This window comes from Coregonus lavaretus (genome assembly GCF_964263955.1).
Source record: "Coregonus lavaretus genome assembly, chromosome: 7".
In the NCBI taxonomy this organism is placed as follows: domain Eukaryota; kingdom Metazoa; phylum Chordata; class Actinopteri; order Salmoniformes; family Salmonidae; genus Coregonus; species Coregonus lavaretus.
In genome coordinates this window covers 34,386,336-34,408,520 of record NC_139994.1, presented here as the reverse complement: position 1 = coordinate 34,408,520, position 22,185 = coordinate 34,386,336, and the positions used below count along the sequence as shown (strand labels likewise).

The 22,185-nt window shown below is 44.8% G+C and overlaps 1 protein-coding gene across 1 annotated transcript; it reads right to left on the bottom strand.

Annotated features, from left to right (window-relative positions):
• Positions 1-489: 489 nt before the first annotated feature.
• On the bottom strand, positions 490-21,263 carry LOC311131930 (adhesion G protein-coupled receptor B1-like; the record flags this gene model as incomplete). Its single annotated transcript, XM_084165038.1, has 29 exons — positions 490-791; positions 1,151-1,201; positions 1,541-1,648; positions 1,903-2,567; positions 2,835-2,871; positions 2,995-3,093; positions 3,204-3,461; positions 3,660-3,726; positions 3,856-3,925; positions 4,195-4,345; positions 4,487-4,589; positions 4,707-4,810; positions 8,426-8,552; positions 10,968-11,011; positions 11,320-11,422; positions 11,717-11,786; positions 12,032-12,175; positions 13,048-13,156; positions 14,737-14,805; positions 14,993-15,187; positions 15,692-15,798; positions 15,923-16,024; positions 16,189-16,353; positions 16,524-16,688; positions 18,507-18,671; positions 18,983-19,153; positions 19,270-19,368; positions 19,505-19,654; positions 20,546-21,263. The coding sequence occupies 29 exons, from the start codon at positions 21,261-21,263 to the stop codon at positions 594-596; spliced, it is 4,614 nt and encodes a 1,537-aa protein (XP_084021164.1). The 3' UTR covers positions 490-593.
• Between the last annotated feature and the right edge of the window lie 922 nt (positions 21,264-22,185).

Genomic DNA, 22,185 nt, shown 5'->3' with positions numbered 1-22,185 from the left:
CCCCAAGTCTGAAGGGAGTCCAGTCTGCTCCTCTTGCCTTGTCCTAGCTAACTTGGAAGATGCCTTGGCCGCAAACACAAGCGTAAAAATGTTAGTTTTGGTTGGAGCTCCCGGGTAAAGTGAGACCCACCGTTTTAAAACGAGTCAAAGGGGCATGTTGACTGCATGTTAACCATGTTGACCACACCTCTCCTGAGCCCAGTCGGTAAGAAACCTCTCAGTGGTCGGACCGCGAACAGAACCAGAACCAGTCCTTGGAACCATCCGTCACTAACTGACATTAACCGCCAGTCAGTATCACAGTGCTTCTCTAGTGTTGCTCATTATCAAGTCCTTGCTGGAAAACAAAATCCCTACAGCACAACACAATAGCCTTCCTTCTTCCATCTCTCCATCCTTCTCTTTCTGAGGGTTTGAAGACATGGATTCTGGGTTCAACACTCTCTCAGCTATCTCTTCCCCCTCCTCTCTTCACTCGTTTGTTCTTGGCTTCCTCTACTCTATCCATGTGGATCCATGGCTCTTCTTTTCCTCCAACCAATAGAATAGGTGACCAAGGTTGAACTATAAGGAACAATCTCAGGCTCCTCCTCTCAGACCTCCGTCTGCAGGTCGATGATATCTTGGCTGACCATTGGGATGGTGGCTCCAGCCTTCTCCCACTCCACCTGCTGCATATGCAGGGGTGACGCGGCCAGGGGCTCCAGGTCCTTCCGCACCCAGGCGGGGGGAGAGTGCTGGGTCCTCTGGATCCCCTCCCATGGTCTCTCCACCTGTGGCTGCTGCTTGTCCTGATAAGGTGAAAAGAGGAAGGCCATGAGTATTGGTATCATCAATAGACCCACATTGGATTCGATACATTCAATGCAATAAAGCTGGACCTATATTGTAATGAAAATTGTGAATCTGGTTGATAGGCAGACCAAGGGTCAGTTATTGTAGTATTCCTTGTTTAATCAATCAACTGTCAATCGACTAGTCATTAACTACCTTTAAGATAACTTAAAAATAATGATGTAATTGTGTAATGTGGACGAACTGTTCCTCTAATACTGGGGGGCTAGTGCATTGCAATGCTGAGTATGCCCTATTTAAAATGCCTTAAAAGGCGTATTAAGTCAGTTAGACCAATATGGGTAATAGGACTCACGCTGTGGTTAGTTTTGTCACTTCCTCCAGAGGACACACTCCATCTCACAGACTGTTAGGAAGAATAAAAGAAAACATAATTATTTAACTGATCTTAAAAGACTATTAATGCTATTTCAATGATAGCTGAGGTCAATATGGTTTGCTGAGGTCAAGTTTTCTTCCAGAACAATACTTTTATGTAAATAAAGACTCAGCATGTCTGCATGACGAATCTGATTAAAGATGTTTCATGGCTTGGAATGGTCTCTCTCATTCTCTATTTGTTAATGTTGTCTAGCCTAGCGACTACCCATTTCTTTTCTGATGTATTTATCTTAAATAAAAATACTAATAACTGTATGTGAATCTGTAGGTACACTGTAAAATAGATTTCTATAGGATTATTTACCTTGCTGTCTGAAGCAGGGGACTCTCTGTCTTGTTTCTCAGCGTGATGTAATTTCCTGTTGAGGTCCTGGAACATGTTTTGGTGACGTTTCCTTGTGTGCATTATCTTCTACAGGACACATGGGAATAAGAATAGTAGGTCAGCAAATGGCACAAAATAACCCCATTTTAGACACATTTAATTTCCTACTGATTAATTCTATCCAGATTATTGGTTAATATACAAATATGCACTTGAGATTGCTTACATTTAGCTCTTTGAAGTTATTACATGTTTTTTACAAGTTTACAGATGTTATATTAACATGATAATAAAGTATTTGTTATATAACAACATTGTCTTGGTTACATACAGATACATACCTCGAAATCTAATTCAGCATAACGGGACTTCTGTCTCTCCAAGGAGCTCATGGACAGTGTGGAGATGGTCTCGCTCTTGGACATCATGGAGTTCATGGAGTCGAAGGTGTCTCCTAGGCTGCTGTGGGTGATGTGAGACTCGCTGGACATGTTGTGTATGTTCTGGACGGGAGAGTCCCTCTCCGAGTAGGATACGCTGACCCGGTCAGACGGTAGCGTCTTGAGTCCGAAGGCGGCCTGGGGCTCAGCGAAGGGCCCGCTGAGATGAACCAGCCTGGTCTGTGGAAGCTTCTCCACACTGATGTTGTACTTGGACAGGTCCTCTTTGGCCTTGCGAAGGGTGGAGGTGGTGTTGGGCAGGAGCAAGTAGCTGCTACCGTCGGGGCAGCTTCCCTCCGCCTGGCCACGTGCCAGGTCGGCATCCAGCTGCTGGAAGAGCTCGCCGTCGCGCACGTAGACGGGTTTCCCGCAGGAGGACGGGTCCATGCCGCCCTGCAGCCGACTCTTCTCCCTCTTCAGGGTGAGGGTGTGGCTGGAGTACTCGGGCACGGCCTGCATGTGGGCCTTGGTGGTGTGGGAGGGCAGGGTGTGGAAGTTGGAGCTCATGGGGAGAGGCAGCTGAGGTGGGAGGGGCATCTTCTCCTCACAGGAGGAGCTCATACCACCTAGAATAGAGAGGAGGGGTGGGGGCAAATAGGTAAGAGAGTGCACTTACAGTACAATCATGCTGGGCATGTCTGTTGATTCACATTGATTGAAAGGATGGTCAAATGTAAATAATAGATTTGCTGAAATGTTTTCCTTAAGTAGCAACATGCCTCTAAAATATCTTCATTCTAAATTGACAAATAAATGCCCTCCAGGAATGAAAGGGCATTTAAGTAAGTGAATAGAAAAATGGTTAGGAGAGTAATGAAAGGAAAGAGGCTCACCAGGTCTGTTGGAGTCAGCATCCTTCTCGAAATCAGACTGTAAAACAAAATACAAAGTGATGGTTTAATTAGTACTGATTTACATTGAAAACACAAGATTCATTCATTAATTCATAACGATTTCATTCAAGACACTATAAGCATAACCAAAGACACTCACCATGAGCTGGGTGTGGTGGCTATTTTGGAGGGAACTGCCAGAATCTCCATTGCCATCGTCCTTACGGTCAACTACTCTGCATTTCACTGCCTCTTGGACCTATTAGAATGGTGGCGAAATGACCAAACAGTCAGCTACATTCTGAAACACCCTTCAATACAAACAAAAACATAGGAAAATAACTTTCAACTTGAAAACATTGTGCTTACCTCTCTACGCAGGATGCAGTGCACCATGACGATTATGAACCCTTCTAGGGAGTCAAAGACAGCGAAGAGGATCTGGAAGAGAGCGGAGCGGCGGTCGGTCATGGCCAGGACAGCGGACATCCAGGTGAGGGCCAGCAGGGGCAGAATCACACAGGAGCTCCACAGTGACGCTCCCGCTCGCTCCTTCAGTTTGACATCAGTGATGCCGTCCTTGGACACCAGTTTGTTGAAGACCAGGATACCAATTACCATGTTCACCTGTTCAAAAGAAGTTAAAGACACGATGAGTAAGACAATTGTAGTGAGCAATGGGTTTAACAATGCTAAACAATATGGTTAGCAATGATTAGCAATTGGTTTAACTACTATATGTCATAAGATAATGTATGGTAAAGCATTCATTAATAAGTATTTTTATGTATTTTAAAATAATTGTAGATATACATGGATACATACCAGAACAACAGCAGCAGCGGGTCCAACGAACGAGTAGAGGAGTCCACCCTCCAGCGAGAGCCAGCAGCTACAGGGAACAGACAGAACAAGAGCAATTATTACATAAGCTGGAGAAAGGGAGTTAGAGAGAAAGAGAGAGGGGGGAAGAAAGAGAGAGAGAGGTGGGGAGGAAGAGACAGATTTAGGTTCAACTTACTAGTTGACGGTGCCATATCCTTTAGCCTTGGTAAATCCAACAGACACAGCCACCACCAGAGCAGGGAGTCCTATAAGAGAGAGGGAGAGAGAACGAACAGAGTTAGGATTGAATGAGAAATAAATGGCAGAAATACAGGAAAACATGGTTGGAAAGATGGTTGGAATTAGGTGAAGTCTGGAAGAGGAAAGACAGATACATAGACACAGTGACAGAGTCATAAACAAATGATTACTTTATTTACACTTTGAATGGGGATGCCCACTCTAGTTATTATATTTCTATGGACAGAAATACAGACGCAGTGACAGACAGAAAGCCATTTATTAGGGTACGTACCCCAGCCCAAGCAGAGGAAACGCTTGCGGATGATGCGGTTGCGCAGGCGGCCCGTGACAGCCATGTAGGACTGCCATGCTTCCGTCAGCACCCAGCAGAAAGATGAGAGGAAGAAGAAGTGAAGGAGGGCGGCCACCATTCCACACACCACCTGAAGGAAGGAGGGAAAGAGAGAAAGAGAGTGAGAGAAAAATGGTGTCAGTGGTGCGGTTAATCTTCAAGGCCTCAAAGCAGTCAAAGCCATAGAGAAGAAGAAAAAGGAGAGTGGGGATTGGTTAGAATTGTGCCCTACCTTGTTGCGAGCCTGGGTTTGTCCAACCAGAATGAGGGCATTGGAGCAGATAATGGAGAGGCAGAAGTTGATGAGGATCACTGAGCGCTCCGAGCGGATATACCTGGAGGACGAAAAGGAGAGTGTGAGAATGGGGGGAAGACAAAGCGTGTTGCGCACACAAAGAAATATGATACTACTGACATTTCTAAAGGTGGTTTTGCTTCCAGGGGGCACTTACTTCCAGACGGAGACATAGATGATGATGAGGAGCAGAAGGGTGAGAGAGGAGACCCCACAGCCTACGATGAGCGTCACAGAGGGAAGCAGATTCTTATCCATGTTCTGTAGAGGAGACAAGACACGACAACACATTCCCTTACTATGCTGCACACCAGCAAACACACACGAAAAAGGCTAACGCATGAAAACACACACAAACACTGGCAGTGAGTCTGCTCTCTGCTGCACTATCTGGAACAGCAGACGGCTGAATGGCACAATTAGGCCACGGCTAAGGCAAGGTGACCCCAAGGTGAACGTGTCAGAAAGATGGAGCGGTGAGCCAAAGACTTGGCCGAGGTCACTGCGTTTTCCCATTGAGCTTTTGAACCAGCAAATGAGGCATGGAGGATTCAGAACATATATATCCCGCTACTGAGCAGAGGGTAAGAGAGAGAGAGAGAGAGAGAGAGAGAGAGAGAGAGAGAGAGAGAGAGAGAGAGAGAGAGAGAGAGAGAGAGAGAGAGAGAGAGAGAGAGAGAGAGAGAGAGAGAGAGAGAGAGAGAGAGAGAGAGAGAGAGAGAGAGAGAGAGAGAGAGAGAGAGAGAAATATCCCAGGCGTTTCAGCGTGGTGGCTTGCTGTTATTTTCTCCTGCCATTGTGGTGCCACAGTGGTGGCTATAGCTGCAGTGGTAATCTTCTACGTATCACCAGCCATCCTTACAAGCTGATATCTGCATAGATTTATATGCCGTTGTGCCTGTCTATGAGGGGATTTTTACTGTGTCTGTGTGTGTGCCTAGTGTCATATTACCCCTCCCTGCAGGAGTGGATAGGTGGGCTGTTATCACCTGTGCATTAATCTGCCACCCCCTGCCCTCCCACGCCTCTGACAGCAGCTTAGTGCCCTGCTAGTGCCAGTGGAAGTGCCCGCCTGTGTCTCAGATAGGCCTGGCACGCTGAACCCTTAGCGGCGGGCACACGGGAGAGGATGTCGCACCCCTATTAGCCCTGCTGCTGACTCACCTGTGGGGCCACGAGGGCACCAACAGTGATGAGAGGGACCCAGTACCCCCCACCCGCTCCCACCAGCAAATTGGCTGGGGCTAATTGGCTGGGGCTAATTGGCTGGGGCTTCGTCCACATGCTTTGATAGATTTTGTGGGGGTTGAGTTAATTTAACACCATAGATGAATCTGCATCACCGTGGTGCAAATGAGACGCGGTCGAATCATGTTCAGGCGCCCAAGGTGGAAGCCTTCATAGGCGAAGAGTCTAATTAGGCATTTTGATAGGGGTTAGGAATTGTGGCACTTATAAAGAGGTGAAAAAAGGCTAAGGAGTGAGCTAAATGCTGAAGAAGAAAAAAAAAGTAGAACGATGCTTCAAATGTGATAAACCTGTGCAAGGAAAATGAAATTGCAAGGAAGTGCAAGGAAAATGAAATTGGCTACGCCCTCCATTGGATTTTTATGATAAACCCATAAAATGTTGTGTCTGTAGCATAGGAAATACAAAGAGCCACATTGCTTTGGCATTGCAGATAATGTCTGAGAGGGTAAAATGGGGATGAAGGCGGTGCCTTGGAGGGCTGTCTCTATCGCTATCTGCTCTCTGCGTGGACGTACCTCATATCACAGCACAGCTGGCAAACCAGGGCCTACGGCAGCCAAATACTAAATTAGCACAGCAAATTTGTTTAGAAATCAATCCAACTACATCAGAGACTCCCAAACCAGATGGCAGATAGCGGAGGGGTGAGCTGAACTGCCTTTTGCTTCCACCTTTTGCTAATGCCAGGGAGAAAAATAACTGTGGCAGCAATATGCTAGCTTCACTGTCTCCCTCCCTATCTATCTGTATATCTGGGTTGATGCTGCCTTTCGCTATTGGCTACTGAGTGAAACTGTAATTCATCCTGTGAGTTTGACCTAAATATGAGCCATGTCTTGCTTTTGCCCTTGAAGGAATCCCAATGTTCCCATTTTCTCCTAAACCTAAAATCAGGACGGAGAAAAAAAAGTCCTTTATGGTGCCTATTAAGTGTGCATTTTCATTTGTGATAGGGATTGATTACCCAGTGCGCATCGCTCTAATTGGGGTCCATTGGTCAAGGTTATCTTCACTGACTAACTAGGTGGGCCACTTCTGCCTCTTTGATCATGTGTCCAAGACACGTTCTCATTGGTGCAGGGTCCAGGAAGCAGACCTTATCAAATGAGAGCTGAAAAACTGCAGTGTCTGGCTCTCCTCTTCTCTCCTCTCCTCTGAAAATGTCTACGGCACACATCAAAGGATGGTAGGGCGGGTGGAACCATCAATGCACAACTAGACATCTGCCTCTCATTGGCCAGCGTCTTTGGCATTTTTCAGAGAGACTTGATGCGACCCATAGGGGTGGGTTGGGAGGGAAGATGATGGGGGGGGTGTAATAGAGGATTCAGAAGTATTGGCAGACTAAATGATTGGCGTAGCTGGCCGTCGACTATAGGGGAGTAGGGGTGGCTGCTTTTGTTGTCTTCTCACAAACACAGGGGGCGCTGTAGCTGCCTTTCTCTTTTCCAGACCAGCAACAGACAAATCAAATCGATGACAACAGGTCTCGAGACAAACAAAGCCCAGATTGCATCTCTTATTTTCAGATTGGCAGCATCTTTTGCTGGATGCAATTGAATCATGCAGTCCAAGCATACTGACTGACTGTGCATTTGTATAGGCTTAGACATGCTGTATATCTATTCTGCTGGGCCCACTACAGGTTAGTATCTGATCTTTGCAGTGGAATGGAAGGTAATCATATGCGCAATTAAACCGATCTGAGACAAACATGCATTTCTCTGAATTGTAATAGCCTGACCCATCTGTTGATTGAAAGTCTGGTTTTGTTCGTGGGGGGGGGGTTACAAAAAATCACACAGACCAAGTTTGCGCCGCAGAAGTCGTTACCAGGGCAACTAGAGAGTGAACTGCAATGGAGGCACAATCCAAACTGTGGTCAATTACACATTGCCTTTGCGCAGTAGAGCTCTTTGCTCATTGATAGAATGAATACCCTAATCAAAGTATATGTTACACCAAGTCAATGCATGCTGTGAAAACTATACAATGCAACCCCCTATGAATTTGAATAACTAAAATGCATGAATTAATAATCTTGATAAAAAAAATAGATTTAAAGAACAAATGTAGACACATTTCTGATATGTCGAACAAATTCTGATGTGATTTTCCAGGTGACGCTTGTAGCTATTCACTCTATTTGTAGGTTACAATGAAAATATTTAGCTTTATGTTTTTAAACATTCATTTATCTATTTCATTCAATTGATAAGAATTACACAGAATTGCCTCCGATTATTAATGCACACACGGGAATGTTATTTGCACATATTTGAATAAGAAAATAAGTCTAATTGAAAACCATCTTTCAAATGTAACGATTAGGCCTATTATTAGCCTACCATTTGTCGACCGTTATTTTGATAGAAATGGCATTCCATATGTATCGAATGTCGCCATGTTTGTTGCACAGTTATTTATCTGATCATTAAAATCACCAGTCTATCAAACCTATCTATGGTCAATGGCACCTGCACAGAGACAAAGAAGGGGAGGGTGGCAGCGCGAAACAGAGCCATTCGAAAAACAACGCCTACGTTTACATTTAATTATTCCATCACACACACATAACGAACGTTAACATTAAAGAAACACAAGGTAAATAAAGGCAACACTTACCATATCAGGGTTTATCCGCGCTAAAATGGCGAAGGTGGAGAGCCTGTCACACACGCATTTGGTTCTGAATGAATCTACCCCGACCGCTCTGCAGCTACGCGCAGACCAAGATCCAAGCAGCGAAGAACTGCACAGGGCGAGAGTGAATGGGAACAGCGGGTTATGAGAGAGGAAACATTTATCTGAGAAATGCCTCAAATCAACCTCTCTATCCAAAAAGATTCATTGTAGCCTAGTCTATAAAAAGACCACATAAAATATGGTGGGAATATTTGCAGTTTTGCATGGTAATTTGAAATGTAGATGAATTCATATTTCTGAAATGGGATTGATATGATATGTGATACATTCTTATTACACTGTAAATTATATAAGAATAAACCTGTTGCTTTCACAAGAGAAACTGTTTTGTTATAATGACTATGAGTGACTAGGACTCATTCTGTAATTGTAGTTCTTACACCTGAAATGATGACCCTGCTATGGGATGAACACTTTATTGTCCCTAATACTATACCAAAAACATAAAAAAGAATCTGTCTAATTTATATTCTTGACCATCTTTTCCAAGCAGCAGTAGAATCCATTTTTTCTTGCGGACTTTCTCAAATGTATGAGTAAAATAAGAAATATGAGGGGTTTCAGTGGAGGAGAATGGATTTCACTGGTGCCCTTCTGCTAAATCATGCATGGCTTTATGGTGTGGGCATGGGAATCGCTTCACTGCATGACCTCTATGACTGCCATAGGATCTTCTCTAAACCTTTTGAATATCTACTGTGTATCATTTTAACTCTCAGTTAAGATGGCCACTATGGATTTTCATCCCAGAATATCCAGTTTTAGGTATTGAGACAAAGGGCAAAGTCTTGTCATCAATGACTAAAATACATTGTAATAAACAATCTCAGACAGCAACAATCCCTTTTCCTACATTTAGTTCTGTGACACAGTCCCTATTATGACACATGGGGGTAAAGTTATCTGGCTGCACTGTGCAGCAGCAGATGCTGCCGCCTTGCAGTGTTTCACATGATGTGAGTGTCAGGAGGAGAGAAGGGAGTGAGAATGGGTGTGAGGTGTTGAACCATGGCCCTGGGCACAAACTGGTGAGCCTGCCTGAGCGAAAGGCTGTGATCCTGTTAAAATAGAGCACCACCACCAGCCAGCCCTCCTACCCAGACATGAGTCCACACACTCTCAAGCATCATAGGGAGACTATGAGGAAATAGCAGTAGTCACTGCAGTCAACAGGAAAGTCAATTGGGAGAGGAGACTTTGCTTTGCTGCCAGGACAGTTTAATGCCTGCTTGCCTGTTAGATTTCTCAGATCGCCCAGATGGGTTAGAAATTGTGAGGTGAAGTGGAGGGTAGACTAGGCATTGTTCCTTCTGTGTGTCTGTAGCATAGCATAGACAGTTGGGCATGGATGGACATCTTGAATAATGGCATTTCCCCAGTGAGCCTGCCTCAAAACCAAGCAAGTGCTGCTCCACAAAATAAACATTGACCCAAACTCTGATCCAGGGCTTCTCCCTCTCTCCCTCTCTACCATTTCCCCCTCTCCTCCCTCCATCTAGGCATTAATCACATCCGCTGTCTAAAATGAATCTAATTTGGCTGGAGGCATGTACCCCCTCCCTTCTCCTACCCCCGTCCCTTCTGAAAGTGTATGAGTTAATTACATTTTCTCCTCTTCCTCTTTTTTTCTTCACTCTTTTGACTTGGGCTGCTTTTCTCAGGTGGGAAGGGAAGGGATGTGGATGTGGATGGGGCCTCAGCTGAATGCATTGCTGTGCTTATCTGAGCTCCACAAGTGTACAAATCTAAATGGCAACCTATTCCCTATAGTCCCTATTGGGCTCTGGTCAAAAGTAGTGCGCTATATAGGGAATAAGGTGCCATTTAGGATCCACCCTAAGCCCCACGGTGATAGATACAGGGCTGGGAATAAGTGGAATTGCGGGGGGTATTCATGATGCATTAAAATACATCTAAACATCTTTTAAAAAGTCAATGTGTCACTTCCTGTTAACCTCTATTAACCTCTAAAATGACAAAATAGACACGGGAGAGATGGGAGAAGAAGAGTTGCCATTGTCTTTGGATGATTAGCTATACTCAGAATTAAACTTTACATCAATGTTGCCTCTGTGTTGTGTCCCTGTCTAGTTAGTGTGGTATGAATGGATCCAGATGACTTGTTGATCAGTGAAAGGTGTCACAGGGGACTCTGAGGATAAGAGCGGCTGCTACCCCTAAAGCCCAGAGAGATGGGTCATGTCAACATGGTCTATTGATGCTTTGTCCCTGCTTGTCCAGATGATTGACATCACAAGAGATGCAACACTACTGCATCACAGTGACTTATATAGCTAAAGGGTGAATGCTCATATAAAGTGATAGAAGCAGGAGTGAATGGATCTTTGAGCTTTCAGGAATAATCAACTATCACCAACTGGGTTGACAGAATTATGAAAATGTGGACATTTATGAATGTAAATACACAAATGGGATGTAAACAACATTAGTCACCACTTACGTTTCACGCTCATCCCAGGAGATGCAAGTTTCATTGATGGTGTCCTGGAAAAATAGAAAAGGCGGGGTAAGGATCTAAGAAAAATTAAATGCGTGGGATGTACAATTGGATTCCTCCATCTATAACCATATGTGTGAGATGCAACAGCATGGCGCTAAACACCATCCAACGTTTCTTTCACGCTAACCTCACCTACTGGACTAAAAATGGCCACTCCTCATTACCATAATGACGCAGGTTTATTAATGCGACTTAATGTACTGTATAGATGCTTGTTTAAAAAAAAATACAATACCCATAAGGGATTTGTAGTTCTAAAGGGCCATTAGGTGGGTATCCAATGGGAACTTACATTATGGAGGTGGGGGAACTCGATTTCCACTGGGGTGGACAGCAGACCTGGGGTGGGCTTGACCATAACCGTGACTACCTTAGAGTTGAGTACGCTGCTGTTACTGAGGAGAGAAGAGACAGGACATTTGGTCAAACAAAAGCACAGTATTGGTAATGTACTGTTGGAGTATTTCCAGTATTTGACGTGATTCCTTGGCAATCAACGGTGAATACTTCAGTGGAATGCTAAAATGGTTTTAATGGGATTTGTACAGTGAGTAACCATATGCCTGTAAATCAGTCCCGTGCCTGCTGGGTTTCAATGGAGGAAAGTCTACCTTCCCCAAAGTGTATCAAGAGGGCACTGTAAAAGTGTACTAGTATAGAGTATGAGTCATTCAGTAGGAAAGTCTTACCTTTGGAAGGACAGGATAGAGCTGAGGTTTCTGTATAGAACGATCCCGGTCACAAATGCAGTGGTACCCTCTGTAACAGACAAAACACACAATTATTATTATTATTCACAAGTAGAGAAGAAAATAGTGGCTGTCAACAAGAACAGACGAGAGCTTCAAGGTGTTTTGAGACTTCCTAGAATTGTTTGTTTTACTGTCTTCTATCGGTTTCTTTATACAAATACATACATACATGTGTATCTGTAGACTATTTGTACAATGTATGCATCAGTGGTTGTGAATGTACACTATTTAAATACAGTATGCCATTCTCACCAGACTGGTCGATGGACAGAGCGTCGCGGGAGACAGTGATCTTCTCCTCTGAGGTCCTGACCCAGTCCATCATGCCTCTCCATCCTTTCACTGGGAAGGTGAAGTCAGTGGTCATGGCTGTGGGGCGCTTATGGATGCTCAACACTGGAGAGGAGAAAAAGAGATGGAAGGTGTTGTGTCAAAGAGTGTCCCTGGAATACATGGTGTGTATAGGATACTGCGACTCCTTTAGGGTCTGGTAAGTGAAGAATCATTTCATTGAACTCTGAACAAGAGGAACCAAGGACAGCTATGGCTTCATGCGTCATGTGTCATGTCTTTAACTGTCTGGAGGAGTTGCTGCTGAATCCTGTGTGAACTGGGACTGTGAATGTCACCTTTGCTAAAACGACATGGCAAGAAATTGCTGTCGCAATGAGAAAAAATACGTGTGAGTTCTACAGTTTGGAAAGTATGTGTCTTTTCTGAGAGCTTATGTAAAACCCAATCTGATTCTAGCTTCCTCCCACGTAACTGGTAACATACAGGATGGGGTTTATATTTGCATCTAGCACATCGACTCGGTACTGGTACTCCCTGTATATAGCCATGTTATTTTCTACTCCCTTTATGTAGCCATGTTATTTTTACTCTTTATTTTTATTAGTTATTCACTGTATATTTATTCCTTGTGTCACTATTTACATTTTAAAACATCTTATCTTGAACTCTGTGTTGTTGGAAAAGGACCCATAAGTAAGCATTTAACTGTTAGTCAACACCTGTTGTCTACGAAGCATGTGACGAATAAAATTGGATTTGATGAGATTTTTGACATTTTTCAGATGCTATGGTTTTGTGCTATCTAGAAGATGGATAGCTACAAACGGGCCTGCAAAAATGTCAAAGTGATAACAGATCATTTTTTCCCCTGCTAATCTAGATATTCTCTTCAGTGACATGATTAAGATTGATGCACTCTGTGGCCGGATAAAGGTAAAGCAGAGAGCTGCTGGCAGGGACAATTTGGGGCTCACCTAAATTCTCTGTGACTTCATAAATGTCCTGGAAGTCCTTCATCTGCATACCGATCATGTCCACAAAGTCCTCGACGAGCTGCAAGAACTCCTTGACGTTAGCGCCCATCTAGAGGAGAGATAGGTGGAAGGAGGGAGAGAGAAGAAAGAAAGAAAGGAGGGGAGACCATAACGTTACATTTATATAAAGGAAAATCTTAAACATCCACGGATTGTTTGAAGTTGTTTGAATTAACGTCATTACAACGCATTTACAACCAGAACTTGTTGTTATCTGATTGAAATTGCGTCATTATTACAATGCCAGTTTTGCCGGCTGGGAGACTATTCGTTTTTCATAGCATTGCTTATCTATGCTGTGCTTAAAGAGGAACAATGAATGTATAGGCCTTATACCGCACTGTATATGCAATGGCTTTCATACTGTATCTTATTCTTTCACAATACTAATGTTCCTGAGCAGTGAAAAGCACTATCATCAACATTGGAGCTTCCTAACTTCCGGAGGGCCATATATGGGCAGCAGGCAGCAGGCTGTTGATTCACTCTCCTCTTTTTCTCTCTGTTCTCTGTGGATGGGAGGGAGGGCTCTTGCGTCTCTCTGACGCAGAACTGTAGCGATGTGGGCGAAAAGGTGTGTGTATATCTGTGTAATACATATTGTACAGTGTCTGTATATGTGTCCCTTCTTTACAACGACCATGGTCTGTGGGTTGGTATGGAGACGCACAGATTGGAGGGTGGGCGTTGTGATTCTCCCTGCCTGCCTTGCTCTTTCTCTCTGCCCCGAGCGTTAACTCTCTCCTAACTGACACACTGCTAATTCGTAATCAGTTCATCTTCAATTTGACAAGCAAATGGTTATTCCCTGAATGTGGGGCCTTTTTATTAGTGACATGAGTTTTCCATACTAATATATGTATTACCTTTATCTAACCAGGTAGGTTATTGAGAACACAATCTCTATTACAATAACAACCTGACTAATCCTATCCATGAGGCTGGAGGCCATAGTTAACTTGAACAGGGTTTTCAAGTAACAAAATCAACATATAGCAAAATGTCATGACAAATGATAAAAAACGCCAAGAGGCTTCCTTACAATTCTCGAGAGGCACATCTGATTCAGAGCACAAGATGCTAAAAACGAGTCACATGGATTTCTACTTATCCCTATATGTAATGGTCCCTGTGAGACACACATGAGTCAGATAGTATGCTGGTGTGCTATCCTTAATGGATTGAAAAACATGCTCCTAACACTATCTTCAGTATGGGGGGGGGGGGGGGGGGGGGGTGTGAGGGAAGTCAAGGGGGTGTGGATTGAAACGACACATGCCCTGTTCCTTTCTTAATCAATATTCTCACATTTTTGCCCATTCTTTCTCTGAGTGTCCTGTTCTTACTATGGTGTCTATTCCTTCCATGGTAGGAAACTGAATGGGGTTTTTGGGGTGATAATGAGGTATCACCAGTTACCACTATTTCCCCCCATTCGCTTACAACAACTTGACATCAACACAGACCAAACTTTCTCCTCCACTCACACTTAGTTACAAAAACCTGACAAAGGAAGAAAAACCTTCTCCTCCACTCTTTTTCTCAGTTACACAGTCATACACACAAACACTAACACGTAAAAATATGTTGCATTTCATAAATACTCTGCTGTCAGAACTTGTCACTCACCAGCTGTGCCTCCTCCCATTTGTCATGATGTTCCTCCTTCAGTAAGTTGCTGATTGTCTGTGCATAGTTCTGTAGAAGAGGAGATATGAGCGATAGTATTAGACTTGATCAAATAAAGGCCAAATCATACTTTGCTGGAGGAGTGTTAGGGCATACACATGGCAAAATGAATAACTTACACTGTGTGAGTGACAATACACATTGCAATTTTATTTTCAATGCTTAATTCAAAAGCAACACAGTATTTCTGACTGACCTCCACATCAGCATTGCTCAGGCTATATCCAGCTCCTTTGTAGATCTCAGTGGTGTTCCTGAGGACATCCATGATGGACAGCAGGTCTCCACTGTACTTGGTCCCCTCATCAGAGGTGGCCCTCAGTCGGGAGATCACCTCAGAAATCCCATCAGTCATCAAGCCCTTCTTAGCCTTATCAACACCATCCTGGGCCTATAGGAAGGGAGGGTAAGTAGAGAGGTCACACTCTAGGTCAGGGGTATTCAACTCTTACCCTACGAGGTCTGGGGCCTACTGGTTTTCTGTTCTACCTGATATTTAATTGCAAGCACCTGGTGTCTCAGGTCTTAACCAGTCCCTGATTAGAGGGGAACAATTAAAAAATACAGTGGAACTGGCTTTGTGTTCCAGAATTGAGTTTGAGGGCTCTGGGTTGATTAGCAGTTTGATACTCTAGCTAGTGTACTGATACACTGTAGCTTGAGTACACTGCCGGGAAATCATAGGTGGTGGAGATGTGTTTTGAACTGTCTTCATATTAGGTATCTATCATTGTAATGAGCCCCATCTCTAAGGGTTTGTAGTTATGACTTTAAGGGCAACATCTTCAGAGTTGAAAGGATTGACTACTATTTGTGTGATCCAACAATAGATGATCATAACTAGCAGGTTTGTTGGAAGATCTCCAGACACTCCTTTCTGGTATAGTCAACTTACCAATGTGGAAATGTCCTGGTAGTTCTTGGAGATGCACTTGATGTAGGTCGGGTTCTCCCAATAAGCAAGGCCTACAGCGCCAAGGGTGCATCGGCGCAAGATCAAGCCTGTGTGTATTACAGAGTACTGGAGGTCAGCATGATCATACACAGGGATGATAACATTACTTAAACATGTGAAGTACATGTATGTCTTATAAGAATAATGGGCTACATGTGTTAATGTACTGACCTGTGGAATCTGTAGGGCAGGTCACGGCAGCCATGTCTCCTGCTGGGGTTCTCTTCCACACAACATCACCATCGGTCTCCTCCTGACAGATCTCATGGGGTTCTGAAGAGAAGAGAGGGAGACTTGGTTGCATATTTTGTTGCATTGAATCAAAGTATTGCTTGGTTTTCTGTGGTCAAGTTGTATTTGAATACTATTGTTTTGTGTTGAACCACTGAATTGTATTGCATCCCACATGTCAGCCATGTTTGTTTTGACTCACTGACCTGGGCATCTTTTCTCGTTGCAGCGTCTCAGCTCCCCTCTGTCTCCAGGGCAAGGCTCTCCACCAAAGTAAGGTCCTTCACACATCCTCTGTCTCTGCTTGCTTCCTCCCCCACAGGTCTTACTGCAGCTTCCCCATGAGCTCCATGATAACCAGCGTCCGTCAACTAGAGAGAGACAAAACAAATGTTATCCCCTGACCTTCAACAGACTGACCAATAGCCACAATACCCAATACTGGCCTTTTACCCATAGACTATGCCTGGAACTGGGTACTTGACAACTTATTATGACAAAAGAGGTCTCCATTCCAATCTTGGTGGTGCTAGCTATCTACCTGGGCAATCTTTCAGGAAGCAGTTGTTGGTCTCACGCCAATCACCACGGCACTCCGAGCCTCCGTAGGATGGTCCGTTGCATTCACGTGTCCTCTGCTTGGTGCCATTGGAGCAAGAGGCAGAGCAGGTGGTCCAACCGGACCATTCATTCCAGGCACCGTCCACTAGAGGGAACCAGAGAGGGAGGTGGAGAATTAGGACACCATCAAGCCTCGGGCCAGTAATCATCATGGCACAGAGATGCTATTAACATTTTAACATGTTCTACTTTGAGACTGAGTAGTAGTGAAGGCCCAAATTCTGTTCTCGTTTGTCCTTCATGCACCACTGCAGGTGTCTCTAACTCTAAATGCCTCCCCAACCAATTGCCTATACTCAAACGACACACAAAACCTCCAGTCGCTGGAAAGCCTCATCAAGTGTACTGTATTTAAAGGGAGAAAAATGTCCGCTCGCTCAATGCAGGTCAACATAGGCCTACTACTATGTGTCGTATGGGAAGAAAGATGATGGGCCTATTTTTCTAATGGATACGTCCCAACTGGCACCCTATTCCCTACATAGTGCACTACTTTTGACCAGAGCCCTATAGCTATTCTATGGGCTCTGGTCAAAAGTAGTGCACCATATAGGGAATAGGGTGCCATTTGAGATGCAGCCAATGTTTCCCAACACAGGAAGGCAGGCCCAATTAAGATTTTTTGGAATACATCAGATTCCATCGCTCCCAGAGTTCCACCTCATTAAGTGATCCCTTCAGCCTACATGGGTGAGCAGGAGCCTTTTTTCTCACTGCCAAGTCTAGTGTTTTGTTCTAATGGGAATGGATGGGGGACTTGATACAGCGCAACACTTTACTTTTAATGCTGCTCTAAGAACTGTCCTCTTTGTCTATTCTTGGGTGGGCAAGGAGGAAAATTGACCTGGTGAAAATACATGAAAAGACAGTTTGAAATAAAAACAAAAGTCAGCTTTGAATTTCATAAATTTCATTTATAAAATAACAGTCTTCCAAATGGCAAGAAAATGTGTCAGAAATTTAATTAATCATGATAATTATCAATGGATAGCAAAGAGACCAAAAAAGGATAATGACATTTTTGAGTCTGGCTATTCTATAATTGTTCTTTTAGAAGGCAAATCAATATTTTAAGTGCCAAAAAGATTATTAAAGATGAATTGTCCTCAAAAAGTGAAATGTGTTTTTTGCGTTAGAAATTTGATTTTCCCAAGGTAATGACAGTCATTTCGAGCCGTCTTCTCTTGGTGGTGCATGTTGCCACCTGCTGTCCACAGTATGAAACTACATGGCCAGGCACATTCAATTAATTAACTCAGTTGTATTGAGGAGCGGCAGAAAATCAGTTATGTGCTAAGTGAACAATGGAATTGCAAATAAAAAGCCATTGTTATTATAATTACAAAAACATCTAAGTACCAGATTGACTAAATATTCAGGTGAGAGAGAAGAGGACTAACCATTCACTGTCAGTGGGCGGTGTGTATGTATCACCAGAGAGAGAACTGTGTGTGTGGTGAGGATGACCATGAGGAGTGTATGACTCACTGCCTGTATAGTCCATGACTAAGTCCTGCAGGCATTTGTTCTGCAGATACAATACGTCAGATGTGATGCCAAACCAACACTTTACTCCCCATGATAACCACCACTACTAAAGGATTTAGATGTGAGTTAGAATGGGTAGGAAGTCAGGAAGGAGGAAAGAGAGAAGCCTTGAAAATGAAAGTATCTTAGTCAGTCAGAGTTCTTCCCACAGGGGTCAGTGACAAAGCTAACCCATTGACAAATATATGCTCATTAAGATGAGTAAGTAAGTGGTCCTGTGTGGCTGAGTTAGGGTTGTGAGTTCAATTCCGGCTAGGGTCACATATACTTAAATGTATGCACTCACTGTTGTAAGTTGCTTTGGATAAAAGAGTCAGCTAAGTGGCATATATCATGAGTAAGTAATAAGGCTAACCTGGGCAGACTGCGATGTTGCAGAACTTGGTCTGTTTGATAGGTCCCTTGCAGGGTTCTCCTCCGTTCTGGGGCTGCTTGCAGGTGCGGGTGCGGTCACGGTAACCACGGCCGCAGGTGGACGAGCACAGGCTCCATGGGGACCACTCGTCCCAAGCTCCATCAACTGAAAACAAGAGGAAAAATTCAGACCATGTCACCAAACATACATTTTTACAGTTATGGTTTATTTGCCCTCAAAATGAATATGCATTATTCGTAGGTAACTGAGTTGTAGGGTCTTTGGGTATTGACTGTGAGTTCAGGGAGGGGACAATTTCATGAGCTATCCACTAGGTGGAGTTGTGATCTTTACCATAGTTGGCAACCTGTCTAGAGACACACACACACACACACACACACACACACACACACACATACACACAGACACCCTAAACACCACCCTAAACACGCCCTGGTAAATGAGCCACCACTTACCGGGGCAGACCATGGTGTTGTTGCAGGGGCGGTTCTCGCGGAGGGGGCCGGTGCATTGGGTGCTGTAGGAGGAGGTAACACAGAAACGGGTGCGGGCCTGCCAGCCCTCTCCACAGCTCACTGAACACACACTCCAGGGGGACCACTCATCTGCAACCGCAGCAGAGTCCACTACAAAGGTCAGGATCAAAGAGTCAGCGTTAAAGGTCTGGCAGCCGTACCACTATACATCACAAACAAGCAAATTATCTACCGGTTATCCTTTATCCCCAGAATGTGGGTCTCACCTGTTTGAAGGGCCACGACTCCAGTGCTAGGAACATCAGCGTTTTCTCTTTTCAGGCCAACAATGGAAGCCAGGGCTTGGCTACGGGCGCGCACTTGACCTGTGGAGGTAAAGGATGATTAGTGAGCTGAAACTCAAGCTGCTTCCAAACACATCAACACAAAGACAGACAGTAGGTTGGACATTACAGACTTACAAGAAAACAAACAGACAGCTAGATTGACAGGTAGACTCACCAATGCAGGGATGAGGGTTGCAGACCCGCCCCTCTTCGACCACGCCTTCACACACACTATCCTCTGGATGACAAGCTCGGCTGCGCACCTGGACTCCACCCCCGCACTCCATACTGCACTCAGACCAACGGCCCCATCCACTCCAGCTCTCTGCAGGAGAGAGAAAGAAGAGGCACATGGCATGATACACAAGTCCAAAGACAATGGTATATAAATGTGGATGGAGCTTAACTCTTTCTTAAAAAGCCCTACTGCTCAGAAATGGAGATATAGAAATTGCTACAGTTCAGTAAGAATGTAAATGGTTTTTCAGGTAGTGTTCTCAAGGATTTCGATGTAAAAACTGGAAGCTGGTCATTACTGTGCCTGTCAGGGAGCTGAGGAGAAATGCACAAGGACAGCTCTTTGTGAGAAGCCATGCAAGATAAAAGGTTTTCATTTGAAATGAACGTTTGCTTTCCAGCGCCATGGAAAGCACGGTGTGCAAGGCTGGTGCGTTGCTACGGTTACTGCAAGTGCTTGGCTTCGATTTCCTGTGCCAGCTAACTGTGAGGGCTTTGTGTACACTGTGTGTGTGCCTCTCGCATCCCTCAATCCCCCAGCAAAGAGCCAGCAAACTTGTCCGCAGTCCATGAAAACGAATTGGCACTACACTGTCTGCAGTGGGAGCGATCTGACCACTTAGCCCTTAAGGAGCCACACAGTCTCTTCTTAATACCCTTCATTTATGCCTTATGATACTGGTGCAGCAAAGGGCACATCTTCATCAGAACCCCACGTTCTCTTTCCCTCTAGAATTTAGATCATTAACAGGGGGAGGGGTGTGTGAGGTAGTTTGAGGTAGGGTTGATTAGTTGGGGTCAGCATGGGGAGGCTGTGCTTCCAAGGGAACATGACTCCAATCAGCCAGACTGAGATATAGTCTAGACTCTAGTGGATGGGATAACAAAAACAGTCGTGGACATTGAGCATTACACAATAACAGTCGTGGACATTGAGCATTACACAATAAGCAGGTTAGGTGGTGGTAACTCTACTCACTTATGATCTCGGCGTCGCGTACAATGTCACGTCCAGTGTCTCTGGGAGTTGGGATGCACTCCTCCTGGTAGATGCCTCCACGGTAGCAGCCACCTGGCTTCCTGACAGGGGTCTCCCAGCACTGGCAAGGGGTGTTCATGATGCCACAGGGGTTGGGATGGGTGCTGGTGGACAAACAATTATCCAGCCACTGGCACAGCTTCTGACACGCTGGCATACTGGGGTTCCTCTTGCCCACCACCAGGAACTCGGCCTTGAACTCACCATTGCTGTCTCCCTCCACAATCTCCAGGTTGTGTCTTGGCGCCACCTTACGGAGCTGCAGGAACTGCTTGCTGGACTCCAGGTAGGTTACAGACGTTGAAGCGTCGCACAATCGGACGACTTCATCAAAGCTCTCCATACCCAGGTAGGTGCGAGAGGTCTCGATGAAGGAGTCGAACTGGAAGGTCTTGACCTGGCGGGGCAGGCAGGAGTCGGTGGGCTTGGTGATCTTCATGTAGACGGTGTAGCGGCGAGGGTCTGGGTTCTGCAGGGTCCAGGAGCACGGTGTGGAGGGCAGGTTGGCGGTCGAAGAGAACAGCCCGAAGAAGCGGCTCTGCTCCAGGGTGGCGCAGGTATCAGAGGCTGGGCCAGATGGGATGCTGGAAGTCAAACCGAGGAAAAGGAGGGCCACAAGGGCCACTAAGGGCCCCGACCGGGGAGGTGACCACGCCATTGTGTGGTCGCTTCAAGAGGATGTTTCAAGGGGACTCAAATTGATTTCACTCTTTTCTCTCTCCTCTATTTATACAATTTGTTGCGATGTGACTTCAGTTGCTTGGAACTTGTTGGTTTACACTCTGAGGAATTGGATGGGGTTCAAAGGCTTCAGTGGGACAGACAGACAGCCATGTGTCAAAGATATGTCTGTTGGACAAAGGGAAGACAAAAAAAGAAACATGACAGGTCACTAAGTGTAACAATTCTCTGATCAGAACCGACCAATAGGTACCTCGGCCCTATGGTGAAATCAGGAATTATTCAGAACTAACTTATAATATACATGATTATACTAATTGCAACCTGCACAGGTCATCATTGTTAGTAAGAATTTGGTCTTAATTGACTTAATTGACAAACCTGTATAAATTAAAAAAATCCCGGTCCCCTGATTACATCTATCCCCACTTGAGTGTTGAGCCTGTGAATAGCATTACTGTGCAGCAGCAGATCTCTCCAGTGAACAAGTCCAGAGTATAATAACAGTGTGTGGACCTGCAATTACAGTCCTTTGCAGCAGACTAGCCTCCGCTCTCTCTCAATCTCTCGCTCTCTTTCTCTCTTTCCTCCCACACACGGGAATGTGCCGCTAAATGCTAACCAGAGTGCGTCAGGCTGACGTCTGTGCTGGCGTGTTGCCACTGGGAACCGCAGACAGCACTTATATTCAATTATACTCTACAATGCCCAGGAATCTGAGAAGTAAAGGTACCATGGTAAAGTAAAGTCATTGATCTCACTTACAGCTCCACAAGTTGCATGGACTTCGTTTGACCCTTGCCTATTACATTCCCTAAAAAATGAAGAAGCCTTGGTTATCAGGAGCCCCATTCAGGGCAGACTGAAGGGAGGGTCTATTCGATTGCCAGTTCCCACAC